The 21,347-nt window shown below is 43.5% G+C and overlaps 1 protein-coding gene across 1 annotated transcript in view; it reads right to left on the bottom strand.

Moving 5' to 3' along the window:
• LOC121292384 (nesprin-2-like) overlaps positions 1–21,347 on the bottom strand; it is a 277,262-nt gene that overhangs the window by 225,553 nt on the left and 30,362 nt on the right. Inside the window, exons 3-7 of the mRNA XM_041214234.1 lie at positions 8,793–8,854; positions 6,685–6,780; positions 4,620–4,700; positions 4,423–4,515; positions 3,509–3,687 (exon numbers count right to left, since the gene is read on the bottom strand). Coding sequence (XP_041070168.1) covers positions 3,509–3,687; positions 4,423–4,515; positions 4,620–4,700; positions 6,685–6,780; positions 8,793–8,854 — 511 coding nt within the window. The remainder of the gene's footprint in view (positions 1–3,508; positions 3,688–4,422; positions 4,516–4,619; positions 4,701–6,684; positions 6,781–8,792; positions 8,855–21,347) is intronic.

Below are 21,347 nucleotides of genomic sequence, written 5' to 3' on the forward strand. Positions count from 1 at the left end.
AAAGAGTTGAAATATAAGGTGGTTTAAGGTGTGTGTGGGGGGGGTGGGGGGGGGGGGGGGCGGAGAGAGAGAGAGAGAGAAGTGGAGAGGGGGTGTGGTTGTAGGGACAAACAAGCAGTGATAGAAGCAGATCATCAAAAGATGTCAACGACAATAGAACAAAAGAACACATAGGTGTTAAAGTTGGTGATATTATCTAAACGAATGTGCTAATTAAGAATGGATGGTAGGGCACTCAAGGTATAGCTCTAGTGGGGGTGGGAAGAGCATAAAAGATCTTAAGATATTTAAAAATAATGGAAATAGGTGGGAAAAGAAAAATCTATATAATTTATTGGAAAGAAAAGGAAGGGGGAAACAGAAAGGGGGTGGGGATGGGGGAGGGAGCTCAAGACCTAAAGTTGTTGAATTCAATATTCAGTCCGGAAGGTTGTAAAGTGCCTAGTTGGAAGATGAGGTGCTGTTCCTCTAGATTGCAACAACACCACATCTTCCGACTAGGCACTTTACAGCCTTCCGGACTGAATATTGAATTCAAAAACTTCAGGTCTTGAGCTCCCTCCCCCATCCCCACCCCATTTCTGTTTCCCCCTTCCTTTTTTTTTCCAATAAATTATATAGATTTTTCTTTTCCCACCTATTTCCATTATTTTTAAATATCTTAAAATCTTTTATGCTCTTCCCACCCCCACTAGAGCTATACCTTGAGTGCCCTACCATCCATTCTTAATTAGCACATTCGTTTAGATAATATCACCAACTTTAACACCTATGTGTTCTATTGTACTATTGTTGTTGACATCTTTTGATGATCTGCTTCTATCACTGCTTGTTTGTCCCTACAACCACACCCCCCCTCCACTTCTCTCTCTCTCTCTCTCTCCACCACCACCCCCCCCCCCACCCCAACACACACACACCTTAAACCAGCTTATATCTCAACTCTTTCTTGGACTCGAACTCAAGTTCTGTCGAAGGGTCATGAGGACTCGAAACGTCAACTCTTTTCTTCTCCGCCGATGCTGCCAGACCTGCTGAGTTTTTCCAGGTAATTCTGTTTTTGTGATGGATTTTATACTGTTTAAGGCGGGGGGGTGGGGGGGTGAAGCAGGTGGAGCAAAATAGATGGTCAGGGATTGGTGGGAGCGAAGGAGAGATTGACAAAGATGTCATGGATACAGAACAAAGGGAGTGTTAAAGACCAAAGAAGGTACTGATAGTGGCATAAAGGTAAGATAGAAGAACGTGTTAATAGCAGAACAAGGGTCAGCACTTTGTAAAAGCAAAACATAAAAACAAGTGACAGATGGCCCTGTGTGTGTGTGTGTGTGTGTGTGTGTGTGTTTGTGTGTGTGGGGTGGGGGGGGAGGGGGATAAAAAAACATAAATGAATAAAAAATTTTAAAATTGGATTAAAAAAGGCATAAAGATGGGGAAAGAGTTCATGATCTGAAGTTGTTGAACTCAATATTCAGTCCGGAAGGCTGTAAAGTGCCTAGTCGGAAGATGAGGTGCTGTTCCTCCAGTTTGCGTTGGGCTTCACTGGAACATTGAAGCAAGCCAAGGACAGACATGTGGGCATGAGAGCAGGGTGGAGTGTTGAAATGGCAAGCGACAGGGAGGTTTGGGTAATGCTTGCGGACAGACCGAAGGTGTTCCACAAAGCGGTCACCCAGTCTGCGTTTGGTCTCTCCAATGTAGAGGAAACCACATTGGGAGCAACGAATGCAGTAGACTGAACTGAAGGAGAGCCAAATGGACTTGAAACGTTAACTCTGGGCAGAGTTTTCTGTTCACATGAGGGGCCCATCCCCGCATGCCAACATGTAAAATGGTGCCACGGTGATGTTGGGCGTGCGTCATTCTGATCTATCGTTTGGTGGGCTTGCACCAGAATCGGCTGCACGCTCGCCAAACTGTCAGAGGCCTGTTAAGGCCATTAATAAACAAATTAAACAAACTGACAGGGCTGAATCTTAATTTTGCCAAAAACGAACTTCCTCTACTTATAATTTTGCCTGCTTGTATCTGTGTGTTCTTTTTTCATCCTTTCATGGGCTGTGGGTGTCGCTGGCAAGGCCAGCATTTGTTGCCCATCCCTAATTGCCCTTGAACTGAGTGTCTTGCTGGGCCATTTCAGAGGGCAGTTAACAACCACATTACCGTGGGTCTGGAGACCAGACCGGGTAAGGACAGCAGGTTTCCTTCCCTAAAGGATGTTAGTGAACCAGGTAGGTTTTTAAGCAACAAATCAATGATAGTTGTCATGGTCACCATTACTAAGAGTAGCTTTATGTCCCAGATTTATTAATTGAGTTCAAATTCCACCAACTACTGTTTTGGGATTTGAACCCAGTATCCCCAAAGCATTAGTCTAGGTTTGCTGGATTAGTTAGTCCAGTGACATTACCACTGTGCTATCATCTCCTCCTACTGAATAATGTCTGTGTGTGCACACGTGTATGTGTGTGTGTGTCTGTGTGTGTGTGCGTGTGTGCGTGTGTGCGTGTTTATGTCTGTGTGTGTGTCTGATTGTGTGTATGCACGTGTGCATTTATATGTCTGTGTGTGTGTGTATGCGTGTGTATGTCTGTGTGTGTGTGTCTTTTGTGTGTGTGCGCATGTGTGTATATTTGTTTGTGTGTGTATGTCTGTGTATGTGTGTGTGTGTCTGTATGTGTGTGTGTGGCATGTATGTGTGTCTGTGTATGTCTGTGTATATGTGTGTGTCTGTATATGTCTGTGTATGTGTGTGTGCCTGTGTTTGTGTGCCTGAGTGTGTGTCTGTTTGTGTGTCTGTCTGTCTGTTTGTGTGTGTTTGAATGTGTGTGTGTTTCTCTATGTGTGTCTCTGTGTGTGTCTGTCTGTCTGTGTGTTTGTGTGTGTCTGCGTGTGTGTTTGTGTGCCTGCGTGTGTGTGTCTGTATGTGTGTGTTTGTGTGTGTCTGCGTGTGTGTGTGTGTGCCTGCGTGTGTGTGTCTGTATGTGTGTGTCTGCGTGTGTGTGTGTGTGTGCCTGCGTGTGTGTGGCTGTATGTGTGTGTTTGTGTGTGTCTGCGTGTGTGTGTTGCAATGATCGGGACACGTGTTCACTTATTTTTACTAATAGTTTTATAACTTTACCTGGGCGGGTTTTTTTGCACAATGAAAACTAACCCTTTATGTGTTTAAACTCAAGAAAGCCTGTTGGACTGAGTTATTTGCAATCAGCACTTAACAGTTAAGTACATACACTCTCAAAACACCCTGTTACAATCAATCGAGGAGTGGGAAAAAAAGGGGGGAGTCCTTACACCTGTCCTCACCTGGTCATAACACAGGATATTAGTCATTCTCTCACCATAGACAGTGAAAATTTACAGGACCAGCCAGAAAGAGCAGGGGGACTAATTGGATAACTCTTTCAAAGGACTCAGCACAGGCATAATCGGAAAATGGCCTCCTTCTGATCTGTTTGATTCTAATTCCTTGTGGGAGCTGCACAATGACACTTAAAGCTGAGCTCCTTACTTTGCCTTTTCCTGAACCCACTGAAGTAAGGTCTTTTTTGCTGACATTTTCAATCTTGCCCGCCTCGCTGCTTTTCGTTTCCTTGAAGGTGGTGCTGTCGGTGAGGATTTAAAACCGGGCGGAGGCTCCACGTGGGTCTGTCTGGAGACAGACTGAAGTCCTCTGGTGAGTTTCTCAATCTGTTTCAGAGAGATAACAAAATCAGGAGGGCTCTGGACAGAGTCGATACAGAGAAACGGGTCCCGTTGGCGGAGGGATCAGTAACCAGAGGACACCGATTAAAGGTAATTACTAAAAACACCAGAGGCAACAGGAGGAAAACCTTTTTGATGCAGCGAGTGGTTAGAATTTGGAAGGCTCTGCCTGAGAGTGTAGCGGAGACAGATTCAATCGAGGTCTTTCAAAAGGGAATTGGATAATTATCTGAAGAGAAAAACCTTGCAGGGCCATGAGAAAAGGGCGTGTGAGCACAACTGGCTGAGCTGCTCTTGCTAAGAGCCAACACAGGCAAAACAGGCTGAATGGCCTCCTTCTGTAGCCAATCTTTGATTCTATGAAATTTAGCTGTCCCCGGAGTATAATGTGCAACCTCCACTGGTAAATACACATGAAAACAGTCACCACTTTACCCCGAGTTTGCACCTCATGGTGTGTCTTGTAAATTCGCAGGAGCTGACACTGAGACACATGCGGGTCATGGCAGGAATGAATCATTCCCATTGGCTATGAGGGTGGCTGTGATGCTTTTGGAGGTGGAATGTCATGTGATTAAACCGAGAAAAATGCCCAATCAGAGCTGGCAATCCTGGTCACGTGGCCAAACGTTCAGGAATATGTCAGTCAGCTGCAGCATTTACAGGTGGTGCCCATAGAGGAAGTACCCTTAATCCACGAGGATCAGGTAAAATACATACGTGGAAATGTAATATAATGGACCAGATCAGCCCCAGGATGATGGTTGGCTTCCCCTCCACAATGTCCGGGACATTAATGTTCACCAACTTTATCTGAAATATTAAAGCAAGCAGCAGTTACTGAATAATTCAACTGTAGCTCTGGCAAAAAGCAAACACCCTGGTGCGTCAGCCAAAAGGAAAATGAAATAGCTAACCGATTTCTTCCTTAAAAATTTCAGGGCTGTTTCGATGTTGCTCCTCCAGTGAACAGGATTGGAACGTCCTCTCTCACGCTCCTACAGGGACACAAATGAGAGACTTGTTACCTCTCTCACATCACAGCTTCCAAACATCTCCATCGCTTTTCTCATTCGTTGACCTCAAAAATCCCAGGTTTCCTGTCAGATTCTCCACTTCCAGAGCACGTCCCAAATCCATTCCCATCTTATCCGAAACTCCATATTTGGATCTTTCCAATCAGGTTTCTGCCCTACCACAGTACACTTAGCAAGGTCACAAACGACATCCTTTGTAACTGTGACAAAAGCAAACTACCCCCCTCATCTTATCAACCTGTCTGCAGTGTTTGACTTAGGTGACCACACCATCTTCCTCCAACTCCTCTCCACTGTCATCTGTCTGGCTGGGACTGTTCTCACCTGCTTCCATTCTTATCTATCTAATTATAGTCAGAGTATCACTTTCGAGGATTCTCTTCCCACTCCCACACCGTTACCTCTGGTGTTCCCCAAGGATCTATCCTTGCTCCCTCCTATTTCTCATCTACACGCTGACCCTTGGTGACATTATCCGAAAGCACCGTGTTAGTTTTCACATGTACGCTGACAACACCCAGCTCTACCTTACTACACCCTCTCTCAACTCCTCCATGTTGCTAAATCATCAGACTGCTTATCCGACATCCAATACTGGATGAGGAGAAATTTGCTCCAATTAAATATTGGGAAGACTGAAGCCATTGTTTTCAGTTCCTGCTCCAAACTCCATTCCCTAGCCACTGGCTCCATCCCTCTCCTTGATAACAGTCTGAGATTAGCCAGTGCAGGTGTCATATTTCATCCCAAGATGAGCTTGCGCCCTCATATCCACCATCAGTGAGACCACCTATTTCCACCTCCGTAACATCACCCAGCTTTCTCCTGTCTCAGCTCATCAGCCGCTGAAACCCTCATTCACACCTTCATTACACCCAGACTCGACTGTTCCAACACTCTCCTGGCTGGCCTCCCACATTCTGACCTCTGTAAACTTGAGGTCATCCAGATTCTGCTGCTCGTGACTTAACTGACATCAAGTCCCATTCAACTATCAACCTCCATGTTTGCTAATCTACATTGGCTCTTGGTTAAGCAATGTCTTGATTTTAAAATACCCATTCCTGGTTTCAAATCCCTCTAAGACCTCACTCCTCCCTATCTCTGCAATTTTCTTCAACCCTCTGAGATCTCTAATCCTGGCCTTTCCAGCATCTCCGATTTTAATCGCTCTGCTACTGGAAGCCGTGCCTTCAGCTGTCCGGGGTCTAAGCTCTGGAATTCCCTCCCTAAACCTCTCCACCTCCAACTCACATTCCTCCTTTAAGACACGCCTTAAAGCTACTCTTTGACCAAGATTTTGGTCGCCTGACCTGAATCTGTGGCTCGGAGTCATATTTTGTTTTATAAAACTTCTGTGAAGCACCTTGGGATGTTTTATTACATTAAAGATGCTATATAAATATAAGTGATTGTGTTCTCATTTTCTTTGGACACACTGTTGTTTGGAATTTACAGCATCAACACAGGCCCAACTATAACCTCTTCTTAATCCCTTTGACAGTGAGTTTCACATTCTTACACTCTCTGGGTAAAGAGTTCCCCCTAAGTTCCCTGTTGGATTTATTAGTGACTATCTTGTATTGATGGCCCCTAGTTCTGGTCTCCCCCATGAATATCAAATCCCTTCATAATTTTAAAGGTCTCTGTCAGACCACCTTCTCTTGTCTAGAGAAAAGAGCCCCAGCCTGTTCAGTCTTTCTGATAGTTATAACTGTTCATGTGACCGCTGACTAGAACCAGTTCCAGGGGAAAGAAACTGATTCATTGGGAGAGATTATTGAATTAAATCTCGAGGAGTATGACTTGAATTGGCAGCCCTAGGTTCAAGCGGGCGGGGCTGAAGAGCTGAATGGCCTTTTCTCGATGTCTGTGTTGTGATCCTGGTCATCACACAAGCTGATTAAATCCATGGGGTTAGTGTATCACTCAGTCCCTTTCTCACCATCTGTTGGCCTGAGAGAACCTCCAGTAAATCCAAGAGTATGTGTCCATCCCGAAGATCCTGGAATAAGTCTTGGATAACTGACGGAGACTTGTGCTGTCAGAATACAAAAGCAGAACGTTACTCCGATTCACATACTACAGTTAAACTGCACCCTTCTCCATGACAGTTGTGGCTCAGTGTATAGCACTCTTGTCTTTGAGTCATATAGCTGCAGGATCACATTATCTGATATGATATTTTTAGTGCAATATTCGTGGTGGACTGCACACTAAGAGGTGACGTCTTTCAGGTGAGATATTAAACCTCTCAGGCGAATGCTAAAGGCCCCATGGCACTATTCAGAAGAAGAGCAACTGTCCCTGCTGTTCTGGGCCAATGCTTATCAGGCAACCAATATCACTGACATAAATGATCTGGTTGTTGTCACTTTGCTGTTTGTGGGATCACACAGAATCACAGAATCGTTACAGCGTAGGAGGCGGCTATTCAGTCCATTGTGTCTGCACTGGCTCTCCGAGTGAACAACTCATCTCATGCCACTCCCTCCACCTTCTACCCATGGCCCTGCACATTCTTCCTTTACAGGTAACAGTCTAATTCCCTTTTGAGTGATTCAATTGAACCTGACTTCACCACACTCTCAAGTAGCACATTCCAAACCTGACTGTGTGAAAAATCTTTTCCTCGTGTCACTTTTGCTTCCTACTTTATATCTGTCCCCTCCTGTTCTTGATTCTTTCATGAATGGGAACAGTTTCTCCTTATCTACTCTGTCCAGATCCCTCATGAATTTGAAACCCTCTATCAAATCTCATTTCAGCCTTTTCTTCTCCTAGGAAAACAGCCCCAACTTCTCCAATCTGTCTTCATAACTGAAGTTCCTCATCCCAGGAACCATTCTTGTGAACCTCTTCTGCACTCTCTCAAACGCCTTCGCATCTTTCCTAAAGTGCAGCACTGTCATGAAGCTACTAATGTATATGTTATTGGATTTTTTTTTTAAACAGGGGTTTAGTCTGTGGGTGTGCCTGTGTGTGTTTTAATTGGATTAAAGCCAGCTAGTCTGGGTGCTTTAATATATAGTGGTTTTGAGATGTTATCAAAGAGGTAGAGATACATTTTTATTTTGTTGAATAGAGCATTGAAGAGTGGGGTTGAAATCTTGCACCTAGCTAGGAGACACCAAGCAATATGTTTATATTACTAATAAAATTGGTGCTATGAAAGGGGTTTTATTGTTAGAAGAGGTGGAGTTCAAAGGGCCTGGTAATACAATGAAAATTTACATTCAAAGAGATGTGCTGGGTATCACCTGAGAGGAGTTTGTGTATGCAAAGCAGAGGTATGCAACATCAAAGCAGCTGTAAACCTACAACTGTCTGCGAAGGAACCAAAGTGAAAGGAGCCTCATTTTGAATCTGTAAGGTAAAAATGCTTTGCCTGGTGTTTGGTTAAGTCTATGGGTTGCTGTTGCCTTTGTGGAGATTAGTTGGGAATTTGTTAAACAGTTATTATAGTGGTAATTTTTAACCATGTGTATGTGTTTAATACCTTCTTGGAAATTAATAACTGTCTCATGTAATTTGATATAAAAACTCTCGAGAAATGGTGGGCTTATGCATGAACTTGGAGCTGCAACTCAAAACATACCACTTGAAAATATAGGTTATGACAGTTGTTTAAAGTTTCCCTCTGGGATTTTAAATAACTCAGCTTTTACCAACTGCTGTGTTATAACAGGCACCCAGAACTGGACACAATACCCCAGCAGAGGCCAGACTAGTGTGCTATACAAGTTCAACATAATCCCCTTGCTCTGGTACTTTATGCCGCTATTAATAAAGCCCAGGATTCCATATGCTTTATTAAACACTCTCAATCTATCCTGGCACCTTCAATGATTTATGCATATATACACCCAGGTCCCTCTGCTCCTGCACACCCTTAGGATATAGCTGTGTGCAAATCGGCTGCCATGCCTACATTTAAATGGGGATTACACTTCAAAAACGATTTTTGGCTTTAAATTGCTTTGGAATGTCCTGAGGTTGTGAAAGGTGCTTCAGAAATGTGTCAGACACAGGATTTGATTCTTTCTTTCTTACCTTTGCTAACTGTGCATTAACCCAGTTTGTGAAAGTCCGATTCTGAACCTGTTCATGTTCGGCTGTAATGTAAGATGTGCAGAGTTATGAAAATAGAATTGATTCTTACACCACAATGAGCTCATTGCAGGAACAACAATTAATTGAGCCTGTCTGAGCATGAGATGCACATACACGTTCACACATGCTCTCTCACTCATTCTCTCTCATCCCATCAATGATGTTCCCCAGGTGACAACTGTGGAAGGTTAGTTGGAGAGACTGGCATTTTAATCCCTCTTCCAACCTGGTCCTCATCATTATTCTACTGAAATCAACCCCCAATCATTGTCCTTATTTTTTTTATATATTCACTCATGGGATGTGAGGATCTCTGGCTAGACCAGCATTTATTGCCCATCCCTATTTGCCCTTGTTTAGGGGGCATTTAAGAGTCAACCACATTGCTGTGGGTCTGGAGTCACATGTAGGCCAGACCAGGACAGAGATTTCCTTCCCTAAAGGACATTAGTGACCCAAATGGGTTTTTACAACAATCGACAATGGTTTCAGATTTTTAATTCCAGAGTTTTATTGAATTCAAATTTCACCATCTGTTGTGGTGGGATTTGAACCCAGGCCCCCAGAGCGTTACCCTGGGTCTCTGATTGCTGGTCCAGCGACAATACCACCTCCACCTGATCTAATCCAACCCCCTGCCCCTGATCCAACACTGTCATGGCTTCACACAGATGGTTAAATGTTATGAATCAATGAATTCAATGAGGGGTTTGAATTGCTGGAACTAGGTATTGCGCTTACGCAAGATATGCAAATTCATCAGGTTTATTTCAACTGCGCTACAAGAATACACACGCACATACACACACACACACATACACACACATATTTAGACACAAACAGGGTCTCCTCACTGTAAGGTTATGCAGAGATAGAGACAGTTTACCCCGGTGATACTGGAAGAAGCTGGTCACCAGATTCACATATTTAACACTCGCAGACCCGTCCCCAAGAGTCATTTCACTAAACACTTCACCTGAGATGCTTACAAGTAATTTCAATTGGTTCTCAAGCTACTTCATTCGCTAAATGTCCAACTGCATCTCCTCAAAAATAAAGGTAAAGATTGGAAATAAGGATCCCCACATTCCAGGCCTCTTTCTCAGGGCAGAGCCAGATTATTGTGATACTGAAGGCTAGATCTGCCCAGTGATGTCTGCGACAGCCACTGACCACACAGCCCAGAAACAGTCCTTAAAGTGTGATTACCAGTGTGAGAGATCACACTTTGAGTAGTAAGTAATGTATTTTTAATACTGCTTCCTGCACAATGGTACAGAGCCACCCATCAGCTCAAACCCTAATTATTTATTTTCCTGTGCAAATCCACTAAGAGTTGTTAGGACCGGGATGGGAGGAGTGCACAGTTTATCTAGCCCCACTACCCAACAGGTCGCACCATTAGTGTAAATGTTTAACTCACTCACTAAAATGGCCAATTATTTACCTTTGCTACTGTTAGACCCAGAATAAAAGACGCTTTAACCAGACTTCATTCAATAAACTCTGAATGACTGATTTTTACAGAAGAAAACTCCTTTTAAAACAAGTTGCAGGAACTGGTTAGCCTGGAAGTGTAACTATTGATCCCTTTTAAAATTCCTCACCTTACACACACACACACACACACACACACACACACACACACACACACACACACACACACACACACACACACACACACACACACACACACACACACACACACACACACACACACACAAAAAGGACAAACCAATAGGGTCTCTGCAGAAATTGGTGGACAAAGAAAAACATTATGAAAAGGATAATATTCACAGGGTTTTGACGCTGTCAATCTGGTGCTCCCTCGTATAAAGATGGAACACTAGTCCCGGTAGATGTCTAGGAGCTCTCACCCATGAAGCTTCAGTGTGGAGGAGAATAGAGCCAGATCAATCCTTGGGAACATCCTCTCATCTCACCCTCTCAGGTTTCCAAACACAGACAAGTTTCACATGAGATGAGGATTCCTAGCTGGATACTGATAATCACACTGTGCTTCAGGAAAGGCAAGGAGAATGCAAGCTGGGCAGTTTTCCCCCTTCTCAGTTTATTCCCAACTGAGTTCAAAGAAACAATTTCAAAAAATAAAGTTTGTCTTCATCAGATAATTTCCAGTAAATCACCAGGGCCTTTGCTTTTAAAGCAGTTCTTTTTCCCCAGCCATTAAAGTAATTAGAGTTCAAATAAGCAAATAGCTCAAGTGCCATGCTGGTCAGGTGATTTATTAGAAAAGGCTCATATTCCAAAGGTGAACTTATGATCTTTTTTCTAAAAAAATCCAAGTCAGTTCCCAAGTGCCCAAAGCAATGAACTTCCAAATTTTAAAAGAAAATATAGTTCTGGAGGAGATGGTTTCCCAACAGGTACATAGGAATTGATAAACAAAGAAAGACTGAGGTCCATCTATTCACCTTCTACCAACCAGATAATTCTATTGCACAATAGGAATGGAGCTATTGATTAATCACACTGACTAATCTCTATCAATGAGCCCAATCTCACTAAGAATCTCTCTGTTGGTGAGTCGGATAGATAGGAAGGGGTTTAATGTGGGCTTCACCTATGTCTCCCTGCAATTCATTCCCACTGTTCCTCTCGTCCTCTTTTGCTTTCGGAATGGGTTTTCTGTAAGCTGTTCCATGTCCTCTGGAACATTACTGCCCTCAGGTGGATGTTCAGCTCCTGTTGTACTCCCTGTTGCTCTTCAGCTAAATGAGGCATCACCCTCAGTCTGTCCTTATCTATCCGGGAACTTCCCTGGTCCCAATTTAATTCTGCCATGAAGCTATCTGCTAAACCAATCATTGGCTCATTAGCTCATTCCCTTGGCTTGGGAGTGGGTGTTCCCCTAACTTGTTCCATGTTCTCAGGAACACTTCTTCCCCCAAGTGAATGTTCAGCTCCTGCTGTACTCCCTTGTGGCTCTTCAACTGGGTGAGGTGTCTCACTCACTATCTGCTTGCCTGTTTGGGAACTCCCTGTGTCCGTATTTAAATCTGGAAAGGCTTATTTAAGCCATACTTCAGGCAAATCTTCAACCTTTACCTTTCCTGTTTTAACAATTTGTTTTCCCTCAGGCACTTCAACTAAGTGGGGCATTTCCCTCCATGTCTCTTCTCCTGCTCTGGGACTTCTCTGGTCCCTGTTTAATTCTGGGAAGGATATATTTGCCAACTCATTTTCTGGGTCATTTTTCAGCCTGTTTTAAATTCTATTGGTCTCTCTTAGCTGCCTCAATGGTTACAGGTTCTATTTCACCCTTTAGGGTCTCTGAACATTCTCCAGGTCCCTGCACTCCTGCACATTCCTGTTGGTTGTTGCTGGCCTCTTTTCTTTTGTTAGCTAACATTTTACTGCCGGACAAAATCATTTCCGGGGAGGAAATCAATCCCTGCTACAGGTAGCTCAGGGACAATTCCTACCATTACTGGGCCTGAGACTAGGTCACATTGCAGGTGGACACGATGGAGGGGGACCAACATGTATCCCCCTCCCGCTCCACTGGTCAGTGCCTTAGCTTGTAGGGAGGACTCGGGATTCCCTCCAATATTAAGGATTGAGTGACCCCTGTATCACGGAGCAGTCCAATGGACTTGCTCACATCCTAATATGGGTGCGAGGTCCCTGTACCTGGAAGGACAAAACCCCGAAAGCTCCCTGGGAGTTTGTGCAGCTTGACCACACAAAGGGCCATGCCCTCAACAGGGCTAGTTTCTGCAGTGAGGGTCCCTGTCTCCTCTGCTACGGTACCCATTGGGGAATCCTTCGATGATAACTTTTAAGGAGCCCTATCAAACCCATGGGCTTCCCTTTCAGTCTCCAACATTCAGCTCCGGAGTGTCCTGTTTTGTTGCCATGGGAACACATCGGTCGGTTTCAGGCTTCTCATAGCTTCATTTGTAATTTCCTTTCCTACCCGTGTCACCCTTCATCTTTCCAATGCTGATGGGGATGGTTGGGGAAGGGTCTGCCTGAGTGTCCTGACCTGTGGGTGAGATCGTAGCTGTCTGCTGTCCGGCAGACAGCTGCTGCACCCCTGGCTGTGAGGATTCTCTGCTCCTCCAAGTGCATCCTTAGGATGGAGGGTAAGCAGTTTTTAACCTCCTCCAGCAGTCACGCGATCCCTCGTAGGTGCGCTGTATTTTTAAAGCAGACCCACCAGTCAAACATGATTTACTTCAGCCATTCAAACTCGATATAGACCAGCGTGGGTTTATTACGGGTGTTCCAGGATTGCTGGCGATTTGCCTCTGGGACTAACTCATAGACACTAAGGATGGCAGCCTTGGTCTGCTCATAATTAGTGGACACAGCAAGAGGCAGTGTGGAGTAGACCCCTCGGGCTCTCCCCAACAGCTGTCCTTCAATTAAAAACGTCCAGATCTCCGATGGCCAATTTAGCTGTCCTCCGGCTTTTCACTCACTTCAAATTTGGGAATGAATCGAGCGTACTTGTGGGCTTCAGAGACTGGTTCTGGGGTAGGGGAATAGGAGCTGTTAACAGGTAGAGATTTTCCCCTGCAGCTTCTGGCTGTCTGCTCTCTCTCTCTCTCTCTCTCCCTCCCTCCCTCTCTCTCTCTCTCTCCCTCCCTCCCTCTCTCTCTCTCTCCCCCTTTCAGCTGCGAGCTCCATTTCCAATTTTCAGAGCTGGAATTCTCTCTCCCTTTCCCGCTCTCGCTTTCCCTTTCCTGAGCTTCCCTCTTTCTCTCTCTGTCTCTCTCCTGAAACTCTAGCTGCATTCTAAGCTTCTCCAACTCGAACTTGGCTAGGGGAAGGTGGGGGTTAAGCTCCGTGCCTAGCTGCTCTGGCTGATAAGTGAGTTCCAAATACTCGATCAGCAACTGGATCAGTTCATTTCTTTTCAGCTTACTGGGTAGTTTCAACTCTACCTCCCTAACCACAGCTTTCATTGTCCTGTGCTTAGGGTGTGCTAATGTTTTGCCATTTGACTCTCCTCGCTTCACCCCCATTTGTGCATCGCAAGTTGTCATTTTCTAAGCATTAGGGGAAGGGGATTTGCTGCGGTAATTTTCTTGTATTTTAAAAATCACTCCAGCCACTGAAATTTTCCCTCTTGTCTTCTAATTAGCTCTTTTTATATCAGATTTGGCTCATGTCTTAGATTTGGACACTGGTCAAATTTTATGGTCAGATTTTCTTGATCTACCGACTTTTGGTTCTTTTCAGATGGGCCTATCCCAGACCCCAGCTCCCAATTCCTGTTACGGACAGGAGAGGGTTAGACAAATTGCACTGATTCCCTTCCACCCCCTGTCCATAAGCGGAAGGTGTATTGAATTATTTTTAAAATATGCTGTGGCGTGCTTTCCCAAACCCTCCGTTTGTGTGACCCAATTTACTAATAGCTGGCAGCAAGCTCATGTTATGATTGACTCAGAAGGTTAGTTTATTTCACATTGAAAACCTAGGGGAGGCGTTTTTTGCAAATTCCCACTCCACTACATTCACAAACAGTAAGGGGTTGGGCGGGGTAGGGGATTAGAAAAAAGAGTTTTACAACTATGGATAGTAACAGTACAAGAACCACAGAGTATCAGTTCATGTGATTTCCGGAGTCCGAGAATTCACAATCCAGAGTGTTTCCTTCTTGGCAGAGATCAGTCCTGGTGAGTTTCTGGTTGGGGATGACAACATGAAAATCCTTGAAATGGATGGTGTTGCAACACAATAGGCTTTTTGTGCTTAGGTGGCTTGATAGGTGTTGATCAGAGACTTTAAAATCAAGCAGGTTTCATGAAGTTGAGGGATGGTAACTGACTGCTTGATCAGCCAGGCTGCTAGAGTCCTTTCCAGTTGGTGTTAAAACAGCAGTCTGCCTGTGAGGCCAAACATGTAATGTTAAAACTGTCCAAAAGGCCAGAGACTTGGGTCATGTGACATGGCCCATTAATGGTTAGTGGTAGCTTAACAATCAGTTTCTGTGCTTCTGACCAGAATTCAATTGTTCCCTCAATGGTCTCCTTTTGAAATGGACCTGGACAGTCCCAGGCATGAGATGAGTCTGTTCCCAGCTCTGCAGGCATAACAAATTTTGATTTCTCTCTTTTGTGATAGTTCCAGTCTGCACTACCTCTGCTTTCATTGATTACAAAGGGTCTGTACAATGAGATGTAAAATTTCACAGGCAGAGAGAGGAATTATTTTGTTCTTGTAACTCTTGGTGGTACCTCCCAGAACAATGTGCCAGTCCTGTGGTCATGTGATTTGTGGCAGCCATCTTTTTTTAGTTCAGCAGAAAGTCCATTTTTTAAACATGGCAAAAGAATAAAGCTTTGGATTTCTTTTCATGTCGTGTGGACTGAGCAATACATTTTATCCAACACAATATAAACATATAAATATATACCATAATGAGTTAACTACAAACTTCACATTGAAATCCTTCAAAATCACTCTGATCATCAATTGAATCACCAAACAATTTGTCCCAGTAGCCTGGTTGTATAACGTCAGCATATGGACCTCCTTTTCTTCATCATCATCAGTAGTGCTTTGTCATCATCATTCCATTAAGTAACCATCCTCGGTACCATCGAGTACATTCGATATTCCACATCTTGGAAACTATTTTGTAATGATCACAGAATCACAGAATCACAGAGTGCAGAAGAGGTCCTTCGGCCCATCGAGTCTGCACCAACACGTGAGAAACACCTGACCTACCTACCTAATCCCATTTACCAGCACTTGGCCCATAGCCTTGAATGTTATGACATGCCAAGTGCTCATCCAGGTACATTTTAAAGGATGTGATGTTGGGATCAAATCCGTTTTACGTGTCTATGACCCACTGGGACAATGTTGCTTGTGAAGACGCTCACATTATTTCTGCCTTTGGTGAATGCTTTCTCACCTTCCAATATCCATTTGTTCCAGATATTTTGGACACCGTCCTTGAGAGGTTTACTTATGCACACATCCAAGAGCTGCTCAACATTCATAAGATTGTCGGGAGTAACTGTCATGTCGGTGTTGGTTGATCTCAATTCGCGGACTACATCATCAACAAGGTGGCATTTGAACATGTGTCCCAGATGAACAAACCCTTTCCTTTGCAGAGTCCTCCTGGTCTCAAATTCCATTCTTCTTTGATCCATTTCTCGCAATCGCCTTCACCCATCCAGCCTTTCTCATGAACATGGACGACACCCCCTTTCTGAAATTTCTCTCTGGGGAGAGTTTTTCACTTGAACATCACCATTGGCTTTAACTTTGTGCCATCCACCACAGAAGATGGAACCACTATGAACCAGGTCTTCTCGCGGCCAGTCACCTTTACAAGGACAGCTTTTTTTCACTAAGCTTGGTAACGGTCCTGTTTGTTGGCAGGTTGAAGGTCATAGGTGTTTCATCCATGTTTCCAAGGCCAGGTCAATCGATGCACATCCTTCTCTCAATGTCTGATGACAAAACAGGGGAATTTGATGATTTTATTGTTGAGCTCAGGTGGCAGACGCAGTGAAATCTTTGTTTTCTGACAGAGTACCAAATCACACCGTTTTGTGAATCTTGTGCACTACCTGGCACCAGCCTTGAAATCTGAAATACCATCTTTCTTAGTTTCTCTAAGGGCGGAGAGTTGGATGTCTCCAGGTTGATAATATGACCATTTTGCTGATGCTCAGTAAACTATTCTGCCACTTTCTCCGGTTTAAATTGAGTTGCATATGTGTTTCCTTGAAGGCATCGTCATAGATCATGTGGTACACGAGTCTTGTTAATTGGCTGGGAGATTACTGCTAGAATTAGCAGAAGGAGAATCTAAAGGTTCCCATGTTTACCTTTAATGAGCCGCAGCAATTACCAGTAAGTAATTGATAATCACAACACAGTTTAATCCCTGAGAAACAACAGTCAACTCTTAGACAGGTATAGAAAAAATTACCTTTCAGCCCAAAAGTCAACAGAGCAACTTTTACACGAGTATATATGGTAATCTCTGGATAACAAGCAGGGCTGTATCAGTGTTAAAATAAGCAGCCTGTCACACCAAGCTGGGGCAGGTCAATCAGTTGGCAAACTCTTCAGATCATGCTGTAGGTAAATATGTTTAAGACCATAATGAATATGTTGGAATTCTCTCTATCATTAAGAAATTGCCATCTAGTATCCGTGCTATGTGTGTGAGCCTGCACAAGATGGTTACAGGCCTTTCATTCCCTTCAAACTTCCAGTGTTACCCCGCGCTAAACACGCGGGTTCCCAATCCTCCCAGATTGTGCTGGAGTCTCCAGGAATTAAAGGTTCACCTCCTGCTCTGTGCAAATCCAGGCATAAGGCATAGGGGCAATCAACAAATATATTGACTGTGTTTTATCGTTTTCTTTGAACACTCATTTTTATTTGATGTATAGCACAGAAACAGGTTATTCAGTCCAAAGGCCCATGCCAGTGTTTATCCACACGACTGTCCTCCCACCATATTGTATCTCACCCTATCAACATCACTTTCTATTCCTTTATCCCTCACCTTTCCCCTTAAAGGCACCTATACTATTCACGTCAACCACCCTCTGTGGTTCCACATTCTCCCCACTCTCCAAGTAATTCAGTTTGTCCCGAATTCCCTATTGGATTTATTAGTCACTGTTATGAACCAGAGTGGGGGGGTTAATTTAAACCACATTAGTTTCTCCTCTCAGCACCCATCTGTAAACAGAATGGTGTTTTTGATTTGCTTTTTCTTTTATAAGATTTAGGGTAATCCAATTTTCTATCAATAACCTCTTTGAACTTCATCTATTAATAACACCCCCAGCAAACTCGAGGTAGGATGAACTCAAAGAGTTAATTTATTTGCACATACTCAAAGGTGGGAGGGGGCCACAACATTGCCCCCATTTCATTCATACAATAGAAGAGGCATAGAGAAAAGAAAAATTTACAGAGCATAAACCACAGATGAAATAAATGGTGTTTCAAGTGGGTTCCAGAGTCCAGAATCAAAGTCCAATTAAGTATTCCTTCACAGAGGCAGGTAAAAAACTGATGCTGTATATTTTACTTTTCCAGTATTGTTGACTTCACATGATGAGGTAGGCACGCAGGGATGAGTCTTGTGGGTGATGGCACAAAAGGTCCCACAGAAACAGTGTAGACGGGGGCTAGGTATTCAATCTGGGAAGAGTCCTTATTCTGTGATGTTGCTACTTAGACAGTAAAATGTCAGACTGAGATTTTCAGTACAGCAAGGCAATATTACTGGTTACACAAGCTAGAGGTCCATGTCACATGATTTCCACCTCTCCACATTGCCTTTGACAAAGGGTGTGTATCACTCATCTAGGTTCCCGAGATGGTTAAATGCTCCAACCATTAAGAATTGAATGGAAAGTTGCAGGGCCCTTTATCCTAGCAGATGAGTAGACTCTTGTTGGCCAGTCTGGGCTATGAAATGTAGATGGCCTTTGTATAGTTCTCTTTGTATTTGATCTCTGCAGCCCACATTGGGGGTCATTAGTGTCATTTCAGAGATAACGAGATGCAAGTTTCTGTGATTCTGCCAGATAGCTCCTTTTGTCTGAGGGTCACAGGCTGACATAGCTTTAGTCATTTTAAAAGGTCTTTGTCAAGTTTTAAAAATGTTAAAAATAGCCATGGCTATCAAATCTCTTCTCAACCTTCTTTCCTCCCAGGAGAACAGCCCTAGCTTCTCCAATCTATCTTCATAACTGCAGTTCCTCATCCCTGGGTCCATTCTTGTGAATCTCTTCTGCACCCTCTCTAAAGCCTTCACATCCTTCCCAATACCCAGAATGCAATGCTCAGAACTGGCATGATACTCCAGTTGAGGCCAAATCAGTGTTTAGATTCATGTCATAGAGCTATTCATGTATATAATATTTTGGAAAATATTTTTCTTTTAAAGTAGAGGTTTGTCTGCGGGTGTGTCTTAATTGGATTAAAGCCAACTAGTCTGGGTGCTTTGATGTGTACGAGTTTTGATATGTAAGGGAGATAGTGTGCATTTGGAGTTTTTTTGAATAGAGCATTCAAGAAGTGGGGTAAAAATTGACACTTTTTAGCAGCTACCAAACAATATGTTTATATTACTAATAAAATTGGTACAATGAAAGGGGATCCATTGTTAAAAGATGAAGTTCAAAGAGGCTAGTGAGACAATGAGAATTTGAATTCAATCAGTGGTGGTAGGTATAACTTCAGTAGTTTTTGGGTGTGCAGAGCAGAGGTAATGTGAGATCAAAAGACTGTTGTAAGCCTCCAACTGGCTCCACAGTGAAAGAACCTCATTTTGAATTCGTAAGGTGAAAATGCTTTGCCTGGTGCTTGGTTAAGTCTCTGGGTTGCTGTTGCCTTCATGGAGATTAGTTTGGGAGTTTGTTAAAAGTTATGATAGCAGTAATTTGTAGCCATGTGTATATATATTTTAACCTGTGTAAATTAATAAAATGTTTCATTTAGTTAATGTAAAACCTCGAGAATTAATGGTCTGATTTCTGAATTTAGAGTCGCTTCTCAAACATAACACTTAAAATTATAGGTTATGACAGTTGTCTAAGGTTTCCGTCTGGGATTTTTAAATAACTCCACTTTGCCAACCGAACCAGTCATAACAATTCATCATAACTTCCATGCTTTTGTACTCTATGCCTCTATTCATAAACCCAGGATCCCAGGATCTCAACCTGTCCCTACCGCCTTCAGGGCAGATTGTGATTTGTATACATAAACACCAGGGTCCTCACTACACAGCAATTTATCAAATGCCTTTTGGAATGTAGCTATTTTATTAAAAAATATGCAGGGTGAGGCCTTAGTTCCCTCACAGTTATTTTTATGGCCCCTGTTTCTGGTTTAAGTTTACCCCACAAGTGGAAATATTGTAGAATTATAGAATGGTTACAGCGCAGAAGGAGGCCATTCAGCCTGTCATGTCTGTGCTGGCCCTCTTAAAGATCAATTCACCTAGTGCCACTCCCCCACCTTTTCCCTGTGGCTCTGCAATTTTTTTCTATTCAGATAATGATCCAATTCTCTTTTGAAAGCCATGATTGAGCCTCAAACAATTATTGTGTGAAGAGTTTCTCCTCATGTCTCCACTGCTCCTTTTGCCACTTACTTTAAATCTGTGCCCTCTGATTCGCGATCTTTCCACCAATGGGAACGGTTTCTCACTATCGACACTGTCCAGACCCCTCATGATTTTGAACACCTCTGTCAAATCTCCCATCAACCTTTTCTACTCCCAGGAGAACAGTCTACAAAATACCTTCATCCTTGGAACCATTCTCATGAACCTTTTCTGCACCCTCTCTAAAGCCTTCGCATCCTTCCTAAAGTGCGTTAACCAGAACTGGCACAATACTCCTACTGATATCGAGCCAGTGTTTTATTAAGATTCACCTTAACTTCCTTGATTCATTCCCCAAGCCTCTTTGTAAACCTAGGACACCAGGATCTCAACCTGTCCCTGCCGCCTTCAGGGCAGATTGTGATTTGTGCACATAAACACCAGGGTCCTCACTACACAGCACTTTATCAAATGCCTTTTGGAAATCAATGTACACCACATCAACTGCACTACCCTCTCTGTTACTTCGTCAACAAACTTAATCAAGTTAGTTAAACACGAATTGCCTTTAATAAATCCATGCCGGCTTTCATTAATTAACCCACACTTGTCCAAGTGACTGTTAATTTTTGTCCCAGATTATGATTTCTAAATCATTCCCATCACCGGGGTTAAACTGACTGGCCTATAGCTTCTAGGCTTATTCTTATACCTTCTGGCACCACCCCTTTGGTGGTGGAAAATTGGAAAATTATGGTTAGTGCCTCCGCAATTTCCGTTCTCAATTCCCTCAGTATCCTTGGATGCATCTGATCTGCCCTTCTCTATGTCTATTCTGTCAAACACCTTCCTAATCTTCAAAGTCATCCCTCAGTCTTCTGTTTTGTGGAAAAAAGACTTCCAAGCCTGGTCCATCTTCCCTGATAGTTGGAACGAAAGATGTGCATGGACACTGACTGGAAGTATTTGGTGGGGGGAAAGGCTGTTTAACTGGGAGGGGTAGCTCAAAGCAGGTCATGTGATGAAACCTTCAGGGGTACTTCTAACTGGAGCACCTCTGCACCGAAAAAATGTGTTCCAAACAATATCCCACCTCCACACATGAGTCGTATACAGGACATACAGTGAATAACTTGAGCTAAACAGACCAGAGAATCTAACTTTGCATTTGCCGTCCAGGCTGAGTTAGTTAAGCTCAGAGCTGGAGTGATCGGGGCATTGTGATTGTTCTCAGGTTTTCTGGGCTAGGGCTAGAGTGCCAGAACCAGGACACGTGCTCCCTGCTAGATAGTGGCATCAGACGGAGGCCTGTAACAGATGTCACAGTTCAATGCCCAGCCAACACTCACTGCCTGTTGTTGCTTGATCAAGGTACAATTTGATGTCTGGATTAGTAGACATATATACCCTCACATTCA

The sequence above is a fragment of the Carcharodon carcharias genome, chromosome 20 (assembly GCF_017639515.1).
Source record: "Carcharodon carcharias isolate sCarCar2 chromosome 20, sCarCar2.pri, whole genome shotgun sequence".
In the NCBI taxonomy this organism is placed as follows: Eukaryota; Metazoa; Chordata; class Chondrichthyes; order Lamniformes; family Lamnidae; genus Carcharodon; species Carcharodon carcharias.